Source organism: Marmota flaviventris, chromosome X (genome assembly GCF_047511675.1).
Source record: "Marmota flaviventris isolate mMarFla1 chromosome X, mMarFla1.hap1, whole genome shotgun sequence".
Classification (NCBI taxonomy): domain Eukaryota; kingdom Metazoa; phylum Chordata; class Mammalia; order Rodentia; family Sciuridae; genus Marmota; species Marmota flaviventris.
Window position 1 is genome coordinate 63653667 of NC_092518.1, and position 11827 is coordinate 63665493.

At 36.5% G+C, this 11827-nt stretch overlaps 1 protein-coding gene across 5 annotated transcripts in view; it reads left to right on the plus strand.

Moving 5' to 3' along the window:
* The window catches only part of LOC114093112 (vascular endothelial growth factor receptor kdr-like), a 295863-nt gene extending 286644 nt beyond the window's left edge, over positions 1-9219 (plus strand). For all 5 annotated transcript variants that reach the window (XM_071606114.1, XM_071606116.1, XM_071606118.1 and 2 more), the window contains 2 exons: positions 1159-1256; positions 3412-9219. In XM_071606114.1, the coding sequence (XP_071462215.1) occupies positions 1159-1256; positions 3412-3613 (300 nt within the window). In that variant the 3' untranslated portion in view covers positions 3614-9219. The remainder of the gene's footprint in view (positions 1-1158; positions 1257-3411) is intronic.
* Positions 9220-11827: the final 2608 nt, after the last annotated feature.

The window sequence follows — 11827 nt, forward strand, 5'->3', positions numbered from 1 at the left end:
AAACAGCTGTCAGAATGGATTTATGAAGCTGAGGTCAATAATCTTAATCCTAAATCAATAGTGTAACTCTGATCCAGGCAGAGTATTTTAGTATGATGAGGGCATTTGTATAACACCTCCACATAGATTATTTCATCTTTATTTAATAATCTAATAAGGAATTAAAAATAAATAAAATCTCAGGCCCAAAGAATTTCATAGACTTTCTCAGAGTCACAAATCAATGTGACAAACCAAGAATAGAAACACAGCTACTCTTCAGACTCTATATTGAATCTCAATATAGTTTTAATTTGCATTTCTCTAAGTGCTAGAGATGTTGAACTTTTTAAATATATTTGTTGAGCATTCATATTTCTTCTTCTGTGAAGTGTCTGTTTAGTTCCTTTGCCAATTTATTGATTGTTTTTTATGTTAAGTTTTTGAATTCATTATATATCTTAGAAATTAATGCTGTATCTGAAGTACAGTTGGCAAAGATTTTTCTTTCATTCTGTAGGCTCTCTCTTCATGCTCTTGAAAAATATTTAAAAAATAGAAACTACTGATAAAATTTTAAAAAGACTCCATATTGACTATTTGCTGACTGAGAAGCTCTGTCAATATTTAAGCTAAGCTACCATAATTAAAATGTCTCCAAATATGGAAGGTCAAAAGGAGAGATATTTCTTTATCACACTACATTTCACCGATATGGGTTACTTCACAGTTGAAAAGTACTCAGGTTTTGGAGTTTGTACAGGAACTCTGTTTCCTTCTATATTAATTTTTCACAATCTCCTAGAGACTAAGAGTTTGTTCTTATCAACATGGTTGAAATTGGCTCACCAGTATATCTGCATAAAAGTCTGAAAAAAAATAGGAAGAATGGAAGTGAAGGACTAGCAATTTTGTTTTAGAAAGTGACACTGAAGTTACATACATCACTTCTTCTTATAATTGGTTGTCCAGAATATAATAACAGAGCCACATTTAGGTAAATATAAAGCTAAGAAATAATCTTTAACTGGGTAGATATGTTCATAGATATCTATTTAAGTTAGGGATGGTCATATACTAGTAAAAATAAGAAGAGTAGTCTGAATTATTATAGCCTTTTAGATACCTGATTCAATGTGCCAGAGAGTATACTGATACTTTTATCCTTTTTCTCTCAAGGATACAGGAGACTATGCAACTGTTCTTAATTGGGATAAAACCAAAAGCCAGAAGTGCCTGGAAACCCATGCCTGGCCACATGGCATCACAGCCTTACTGTAAGTACACTACTTGGGGATACAGTTTCAAGAACAGATGAACACCTCTGATTTAAACACACATTAGTGAAAGATACATTGCCTAGGAGATAATTTTCCCTCTCACAGGCATTAAGAATATGGCATATTGAGTAGTGAGAAAGACACCTTTCCAGGTATTGCCCATAAGCCACAGAAATCCTGAACATCATTGCCAAAGTCCTCACCTTTAAAACTGATTAAAATTGAACTCATCTCAGAAACTAGATTAAACAATAATACAGTTTGGGATTAAGGGCATTCAAAAGAAGAGGCTTCTGTATATCTCACATGAAATCCATGTATTTTTCTCTTAATATGTGCCACAAACTGGAAATAGGGAAAAAGGATAAAGTTCCTGTACTTAAAGAACCTAATGTCTATGTTGTAATACTCATCTTCCACTCTAGCGTTTTCTACTTCTCTGTAAATTTTCTTCAATATTTTTACAAACTGGAAGAGGTCCTATTTCTGTAATTAGAATATGAGTTATCTTGAAATATGGGACCATATTGTGTATTTTCCTGGTCTCCATTACTCTACTAGTAGAAGGGATTCTTTGTCAGAGTCTAGCTCACAGACACACATTGGCACATAACGGTACACATTGGTTTGACTTAGGATATGACACAAGACACAAGCCATGTCTAATCATTTTGCCAGGGTCAAACATTTTCAATGTTCAATAAATATGCCCATTTCTTGCTACTCCCACTGAAAACACCCCAGTCTGTGTGACCATCTTCTTTGAGCTATACCATAAATGTAACCTCCTAACTAAAATTAAGCTTTCTACCAATCCATTTCCCAAAGAAGAGCAAGAGTGATTATGTTTATTAGTTCTTTTTAGTTATACATAATATTGGGATTCATTGTGATATAATTATAAAAGCATAGAATATAAGTTGTTTTAATTCAATCCCCAGTACTTCCCTTTTCCCTTTCTTCCTCCCTCCCCCATCCCCTTCCCTCTATTTTACTGATCTTTCTGATAGGCTATGTAGCTCGCTGCTCCAGAAATATCTGGAGTAAAATTAGTAGGCAAATAGGTTTTTTACAAAGCCAGCTTTGAAAGAAGATAAAAGAAACATTATGTCAAAAGTTCTATCTTCAAAATCTCTGAAGGTAAGCATAGATTTAAAAGAGAAGAGACTGTGCAGTGAGACAAAAGACAGGAAATATAAGTATGTAACATTAGTTATCCTGTGCTAGAAAAGCCTGTCAAGAAGGCAATCTCTATTCCCAGCTCTCTTGGTGCCCATTAGGTCATGGAGGGGAGTCCCTAATTCTCAACACAAGGAAGTTTCTCTCAATTTCAGAAGTCCTGAACATTAAGTTGGTTTCAGTTACTTGATCAACCCTTTTAGGTCCTTTGAGAAGGCTCAACCCTAGTTATGTTTCCTTGAAGTGCCTACTTTCACCTCTTTATCATTAATAGGAACATTTATATTTGGAAGACAAAATAAAATGTAAATAGTCATCTTCTATTCACAATCCTTGGAGCCAGGCAGATCTTAGTTTGAATTCTAGCTTCTGGGATTTGGTTTGCTAGTCTATTAAATGGGATTACTAATTGTACTTAACTTGTATGAGAAATAAATGAGACTACACTCAATATATGTACATAATACATAGTGAATGCTCAAACTATGGTAGCTAGCAATAGATCTATCATCACTATTAGATGGAAATTGACAAGGCCATTGTACAAGAATCCCCTGACATTTTAATGCTCATGCAGGAGAATCAGAGCACATGGTTTTTAAACTTCCAGAGATGAATGAATTCTTTGAAACCATTAAGTGCAAGCCTGTAATTATAAAGACAAGGAAAAGGTGAACCAGAGATAATGACTTCTCCAAAAGCAAGCATCCAATTAAAGCCAAGTTTGAACTAGTTGAACTATATAGGATCTAGACTTCCAGTCATAGAATATTAGAGCCAGGAAGAGCTTTAAAGTCAACTAATCCAACCATATTCCCTCATATCCACCCAATATATGAAGAAACTTAATCATATAGAGAAGAAACATGATCTTTCAAAATATGCTTTGGATTTCCTTCATATTTGTCATCCACTGGTACAAGATGTACTCTTCTATCCCAAACTACTCATGTTTCTCTTTCTCTTTGACCAGCCTGAGACCTCTCAGCAAGAACAAAGATTCCCTTCTGATGGAGACTGAGCTGGATATTTTGAAATACCATTCAGCCCCTGAGCTTGGACAAGAAGATCAGATGGAAGTATCTTCTCTCCTGCCACTGGATCCCACCCTTGAGTGCCACAGCCCACCTCCTGACTATAACTTTGTGCTCCACTACAGCACTCTACCCATGTAACTCACTAGCAGGATTGTTCCTTTCTACTATTTTTCACATCACTCCCTTTTCCTCCTAAAAGTCAATAATTCTTTTCATATCTATGTCATTGTTACACTGTTACTAAATTTTCATGGAAGAAGTAAAAAAGAGAAAGTTCAAAAAATATTTATTTCTCACACTTTTGTGGGGCACAGCTGCCTCAAGCTAGGCTACCAGACCTGATACACACAATTACTTCCACTTCTATATCTTCTGCTATTAAATGCATATTAACTTACCCAGGTGTGGCTAGCCTCATAGAATCAGCCTCAATAATTCCACATGTGCACCTCACCAATGTTTCCTATTATTCTTTAGTGAAGGTTACTAAAATGACCAAATTCTAGTCTCTCTTTAAAGACCTTAAGATTCTCCAATCAAAACCTGGGTTACATTTTATTCAGACCTCATTGATTAACCTCCAACATGGGTTTAGTAGATGTTTACATGGGTATCTTTTTTTGTATGTTGCTGGGGATTGAACCCAGGGCCTTGTGCATGCAAGGCAAGCACTGTACCATCTGAGCTATATCCCCAGCCCAGGGTATCTTTTCTTAATAATTAAAGCAGCCAAAACCTTCAGGGGTTTTTCATTGGCGAGTGTATTTAGGATACACTCTACAAATACAACAAACTTATCAAATATATTCTCTTCTAAGACCAGAAAACATGCAAACAGATTCCCTGGCCATTTACTAATGTGGATATCAAGAATACCATTACTTGAAATCCCAGGCAAATGTGTTGGGTCCATAGCAACAAAGTGTCTCAGATGAAAGCAATGTGGGAGATACTTTTCTTTTTCTGATGCCCCCTCCAGATTGCAGCTTTTCTTGACAGACATGTCACTGGACTTGTGTCTATTAATCTTTGGGGTGTCCACTACAGCTTCAATTTCCTCCTCACATCTCCATGCATCACCCCATCAGGGGATTCCCACAGGTAATCCAAACCTACTGCAATTTGCCAGCCTCTTAGGTCTTCCTTTGAAATCTTGGTGAAAGCCTCCATGACCCCCTAATCTTGAAAATCCAGCATGATGTGGTTGCTGCCAAGATCTGTCACCATCTTGAGCAGTAGCCAAGCCTCCAAGGACTCTGGCTGCAGTAGTCTCTGAGTGCCTGGTTGGCTGAGAATGGTGAAAGAACTTCCTAGGTACCCCTGTGCAAGTAGAATGCTCCCACGGTCTTTTCTAAGGATATTTTACTTCAACATTCTTGAGCCTGAGATGGGTGTGGTCATACATATTCTTGAGAAGCCCTCATGCCATCTTTTTTTACTGTTTCTTGGCAAAATCTTTAGTATATCTTTAGTGTGTATAATATCTTTAAAAACCACATCTTCCTTAGCCCCAGTTTTGCTCAGTTTTCTGGCCAAACTGCAAGTTTTCAAATATTTCTTCTTTGCTTTCTGCTTCTGATTTTCAAAATAAACTTGGCTACAAGTTGCCATTAATACACATGCATGCCACTGCCTGAATGCTATTCTGCCTAGAAATTTCTTCTGGCAGATTATTTAGTCTATCATCTTTAAATTCAGCCTCACAGAAAGTCTCAGGACATGGAAAAAATGGAGATAAATTCTTACCCAGAACATAAAACAAATGAACTCTAGTCCACTTTCCAATAGAGTCCTCCTCCTCTGAAATATCATAAACCCCATCCTATGAGCATTTGGTCTTCTGAACTTCCACCAGAATTGCCTTTTGGGGTCCACTTAGAACACTCTAAAGCTTTACCAGCTTGCATTGTTAAACATTTCAAAATTCATCTTATAAATTCCAAAAAGCTCCAAAACTTTTAAACTACATGGTCAGGTTAGTCACATCAATGGCTCTACTTCTTGGTACCAATTTCTGTTTTAGTCAGCTTTTTCCCTGTGGTGACCAAAAATACCTGAAAAGAATAATATAAATGAGGAAAATATTATTTTGGAGATCATAGATTCAGAGTTCTTAGTCCATAGAAGTCTGACTCCATTCCTCAAAACCTGAGCTGAGGCAAAAAACATCATGGCAGAAATGAGTGGCAGAGGAAAGCAGTTGTAAAAATAGCATCATCAGGAAGGAGAAGGAGAGAGAGAGAGAGAGAGAGAGAGAGAGAGAGAGAGAGAGAGAGAGAGAGAGAGAGAGAGAGAGGAAATACTCCATCATCCAGGGACAAAATACTCTAGACATGGCCCCAATGACCCACCTCCTCCAGCCACACCCTACCTGCCTACAGACACCAGCCACTATCAGGGAATTAGTTCACTTATTGGGTTAAGACTGTCATACCAATCATTTCAGTTTTCAACCTTCTTGCTTTGTCTCACGCATGAGTTTTTTGGGGACAGCTCATATCTAAACTATAATATTGATGCTATGTCTTTCCCCTTTTGAAGCCAGTATGCAGTCATATCATATCTAATTAGGTAGTGCCTCCTATATTCACCCTTGGTCATGCGACCACACCAGACTAAATAAGGAGTTCCTCCCTGGATTTGTTGGGGCATGAGAAATACTGATTTTAGAGGTAGTCATCCTCTTGTCTCTCACTCTCATATCATCAAGAAAAGAAGAGTAACAAGCAACATTCCACATAAATCAGAACCTGGAAGACCCTTTTTCCTTCCTACTCCCAATTAGATATAGAAAACTGACACCAAGATAAGGGAAGGGGCTTACTTTCATGTCTCTTGACTACTGGCCCAATGCTGTTTCCACTATTTACATAGTCAAGCCATACAATATGTATACACACACACACACACACACACACACACACACAAATGCTAATATGAATAATGATGGCCCTGAAAAAAACCCCAGAAGTTTGGCTTTTTTCTCCTTTTTGTCTAGCAATGCATATAGAAAATATGACTTGATCATAGAATTGGAGGTCTGGGCTTCTGCCACAACTATCCATATTTTTTTCTGTGGTTGAGTTTAGAACTCAAGGGCTATCAAAACCAAATTTTAACTTGTGACTCAAGAACATTAGTGGCAAGAAAAACATTGAGAGACAGGATAGGTCCAGGTGCTGTCTACTAAAGAAATTTCCAAAAATACCCAGAGCCTCTTGTTTTAAGAATGCTCAAAGCCAGTATGTAAATGCAAGCTCTTTCCTATCTCCATTATTAACAATACTAGAATTGTTTTCTACTTGACTCATAACAAGTAGGTTGAAGTATGTGATGTGATAACACTAGGCAACACACCAGTAAAATTGCTCCTCCTTTCTTTAGAATTTACCCATTAAATGGTTTCTCGAAATGATTTGAAATAGATTTGCCACTGATGTAGGAAGATTTCATGGGTTAAATGGAACAAGCTATCACTGGAAGTTGGTGGTGAGGCTCCAAGTCTGGTTCCTTCCTCTTTCCTATAATTGCTGTGTACTCATGGCTCTAGAGATAGCAGGAAGTTTATCCTCATGTGGCCACCTACCCAGTAGATCTTCTGAATATTCCCTAATGTTCAACATCTTTTCCAAGGGCTAGTTTTGGCTAACTAAACATTATGTAGTGAGTTCCCCAGGAACAGAACCCAATGTCATTCTCATCATTGGGAGAAAGAGACTGAAGGGTGCCAAAAAACTCTTCAGTAATGCACATATCTCTACTACCTAGTGTCTTCATAAAAGCTCATTTCATGATACATTCAGCAAGTGATCCCCCTTTGTCAGAGGACATGCTTGTATTGCATTTGCCTCATAACATGTTCTCAGGACAGATAAATAATTAAAAACTTCAATATGACTGCGTGAATCTCCAAAGACCATATTGACTTCTTCAGATAGTTTCAAATCCCTCGCACCCCAACCCCAACACAGGACAAAAATTATCACAGTTCCTCTCCATAAGATTTCATGGTAGGATGCTTAGGCAACAAAAAAATAGCAACAGTGCTCCAGATTGGGAAAAGTTCTGTTACTCTCTGGTCATTACACTCTGCTGTTAGCTCTCTTTAACTCAAGAGGATGCAAAGGGGAAGGGAAGAATGAATTAGCATTGACTCTGTGACTCATTTACTTACCTGAGAGTTGAGAGGGAACTTTTAAAGTTAAGAAAATCTAATTAATCAAGTTTATAAGGGATTTTTGCACAACTCCAAGAAGTGTCTCCAGTTACCTGCATTTCTCTGATTGTGTTACAATCTTGCACTCGACGAGATGAACTTTTCTTTACCACATTCTCTAGTCTTTTTACTATCTATTTCTAGACTATAGGAGTAATAAGGCACTCTGGTAACACGTAACTCTCAAGATAAAAATTCTAAAACCTCCAGTATTCTCCTTAGAAATATAGCTGTGCAGCAGATTAATGACTTATTATTACAACTCCTGTGCAATTATACTTATCAGCAGACTTGGAACATACCTCTTATAGAACCACTCCCAGGAATCCATTTTACATGGCTTGATGAAGTGCTTTGTCTATGCCCTGTACCTGGCAGTTCTGAAAACACTCATTAACTCCCAGAGATCTTCTGACAACAATATATTTTCATATCAAATAGGAGTTTACTTCAGAGATGGACAAGTTCTCATAAGGTGTGCTAATATTACCCTGGTATGTTTACTGCTAGTCAGGCCAGACTTTGTTTATGTAATCCCTCCACTCCCCACAGAAAAATATAGTTATATCAGGGATCCTCCCACCTGCTCCATATCTCTCTGATCTAATCTCTTGGCAGATAGCTGAGGAGAGTTATTAAAGTAAATTATCATGTCTTTTGCTTCTGGTTGCATAAAATGTGCCTGTAACCAAGATGGCAGTCACAACAGCAACTACAAGAATATTGCAGATTGACTCTGCCACTAAGTGGCCAACACAAGACTCCAGGTCAGTGGACATGGAACTCCTTGACTGTCTCAAATAAATGTTCACTGTGTTATTCTTCCTCTTCTGACTATTGGTCAAAAATGTCCATAAATTGCTGGATGCCATCAAAACTTACTAGTATTAATTACCCCCTATGAATATAATACCATTCTGAAGGGACACAATCATTCCCTTTTGGTAAAAGAAAACTATTTGCCCTTGCAAGAGGGTAAGCTCAGATGAAAGAAGACTTTTAGCACGGTTTCGCCTTTTAACCCATACTTTAAGAATAGCAATTTTTCAGTTTTCTGAAAAAGGAAAATAGGAAGTTTTACTACAGATTAATTATAAAGGACACATTGATCAAAATATGGGCAGATGACCCTGGATAAACAAATGATGAAAGTCATTGTAGAGCAAGCCAGTACTCAACAAATTCCCAGCCCTTCTAAATAATCCTTCCACTTGAGATGTTGCACCATACTTCCTATAGTATTCTTTCTTTTCAGTTCTTGATATCCTTGGCTAAAAATATTACAGTAAAAAAATAAAGAAGAGAAAATAAAATAAAATGAAAAAGAAAGCATTCTAGCAAACCCCAACCTCAAATTTTAGAAACAAAAAGCAAGTCCTTTATAACATAGAGCTATTGCTTAGCTTGCCCCTCAACTATCTAAGGGATATACCCAACTGAAGAAAGCACTTCCCTCATAAGTTTTGTCTTATTATGTAATCAAAATCATATTGTATATTTTATTTTCAATAAAAACTTCATATGTATTTCACCCAGAACTATTGTCACCCTACTTTTATTTGGTACTCAATATGTTTCTGAAAACTTGTACTGCTGTCACTTCTGAGCATCTTTCCTTCCCCTGTCTTTTCTGTGGGGGATAATTTTATAAATATAAAAATTACTAAATGGGAATTGACTTTCTAGAAGACTACATGTCTCCATTATGTAAAAAAATGCACGGAATAAAACAAGTGGGATAACTGGTTTACAATCTGGCTTGGAACCACCTATACGGTAGTACTCTTTGTCAATAGGAAGGAGCTCTTAGAATCATTTATGTCCACCAAGTGGTAGGGTACCTGAGAATCTGGGTCAACTGTTTGCCTGTTTCTCTTATACTGAGTTACAATGCACTGAGGTGACCAATTTAAGGGATCATATTTTGAAGATAAGCTGAATGCAGAAGATTCTGAGAATGCTCTAATAAGGCCAAGAAGAAGAAGAAGAATGTGAGCAGAAACACAATGTGATACATGATAAAAAACAGAAAATAAAATATTTTAAGCAGAATTGTGAACAACAATGTGGAAAAATATTTTAATTGTCACAAGATGGTGAGACATTGGTAGAAGAATGTACTAGATGGCATGACCTGGAATTTTGCATCTCTATATATCTGTCTTTTAAGGAATCATCGGACAAAGAACTTAACTTGGGAGGAGTCATCAAATCTACAATATTATCCTTGAATATTTGAATTACTGCATTGAGAAATAAATGTTTACTGAGCCACTTTGTACCTAGCACTGTATTGGAAACTAGGGAGAAAAATAAAAGTAAATATTATATTTGTTTTACTTTTCCCAAACATCATACTTTAACTTTGGGATAGAAAATGATTAAAAGAAGGTCTCTGTCTCAAAGAGCTTAAATATTATTTTCAATGAAAGAGATTTATAAAGATATGATTACTTTTATTTAATTGTACAATTTCATACTCTGCTGAGGATCAGGAATGCTCACATATTTCAAGTGTGTTAGGAATATGTTGATGCAACCATTATTAAAAATAATTAAGAGGAAGATTTGGATCCTCTCAACATAGCTATTGTTTTATGTGTATGTACATACATATATAGATAGATAATGATAATTTGAAACTGATTAATCTGATAACAAAAATCTCAACAACATATATAAAAGTTTTATTTGACTGAGTTGTGGGTACATAGTTGTTAAATTTCTTTTTGGGCCTATTCATCTGAAATATTCCACAGATTTTTAAGAAGGAAAAAAGTAGCTCCTTGAGTTGTAAAGTGGAAGGTCAGAGAGCATCCTAGGTAAGGGGATATTTGAATTAGGTGCACAATGAAGAAAAGACATAAATCATATGGGACAGAAGATTGGGATGTGACAAAAAGTTGGGATGTGAGTGTACTTTAGGCAGAAATAAACAAACATAAAACAGCATAAACAAAAGCAAATGTTTCTATTATTGTGTAATATTCTATATCATAGAACCACCTATTGTCCACACAAAGTCATAAAACAAAATTAACATTGTGAACTCCTTGAAGGCACGGAAGACTAGCTTAAAAATGTGACAAATAAACTCATGGGGTGACCATTTATGTGACATGCACCATACTACAAATAGAAAAACAGAATTAAGCCACAGGAAGGGATTAGTTCCAAGGCAATACAGTAAGGGATAAATGAGGGCATATGGGTCTGAAAGGCCTTAGCCATAGTGACAAATAGAGAAAGTCTGATGGAGTTCTTTTAGAGATTTTATGAGTTAATACAATTGATTGATTGAAACATTCCCAGAGCAGCACCAATATCATTAGGTTATTATTATGATTACATGAAATCATATAGATGTGTCCAGTGCATAATAAGTATTGAAAATTATACTTATTTCTATTTTCTTACTCAACTTGGGGTGCAGGTTTAAGCCATTTCACAGAAGTAGTGTGAGGTATGAAAATGACACTTGTGAATTGTAAAGCCAATATGGACAAAATATTAAGAGAGCATTCTAAGCACCATCCTGTTATTTTTCCTGCACCTGCAGAATTGTTGCCACCAAACAATATAAACTCCCTCCCCAGAGTGGCTGGTAAGAAAGCTAAATGGAACTCAGTGCATGACAGTTGATTATAGGGAATTAATCTATTTTATGCAGACATTCCCAACATAACCACCACTTTAGACAAACTCAGCATGAAATTGGAAATATATCATGGTGTACTAGACCTTGCTAGTGCATTCTTTAGGATAAATATGGCCCCTGAGAGACATGAACAATTGTCCTTCACATGGCAAGACCAACAATAGATGCCTATGGTGTTACCTCAAGGTAGCACCACCCTATGACATGATATGGTAGTGTAAGATTTAAAAACCTGTTGGCAACCTTCACTAACAAAAATGTCTCATTATATTGTTGACATTATTCTCACTTCTGAATCTTTTTCAGCACTTACTGAGACTGCACACAATATTTTGACTCATTTGCAAGGGAGATGATGGGTTTTGAGTGCTGAAAAATTTTAGAGACCTGACTTACCAGTGAAATTCTTGAGTGCAATCTGGTTATGTAAAAAAAAGTTTATTCCTCAGGCTATGATAGATAAGTTGAGGTATTTCCA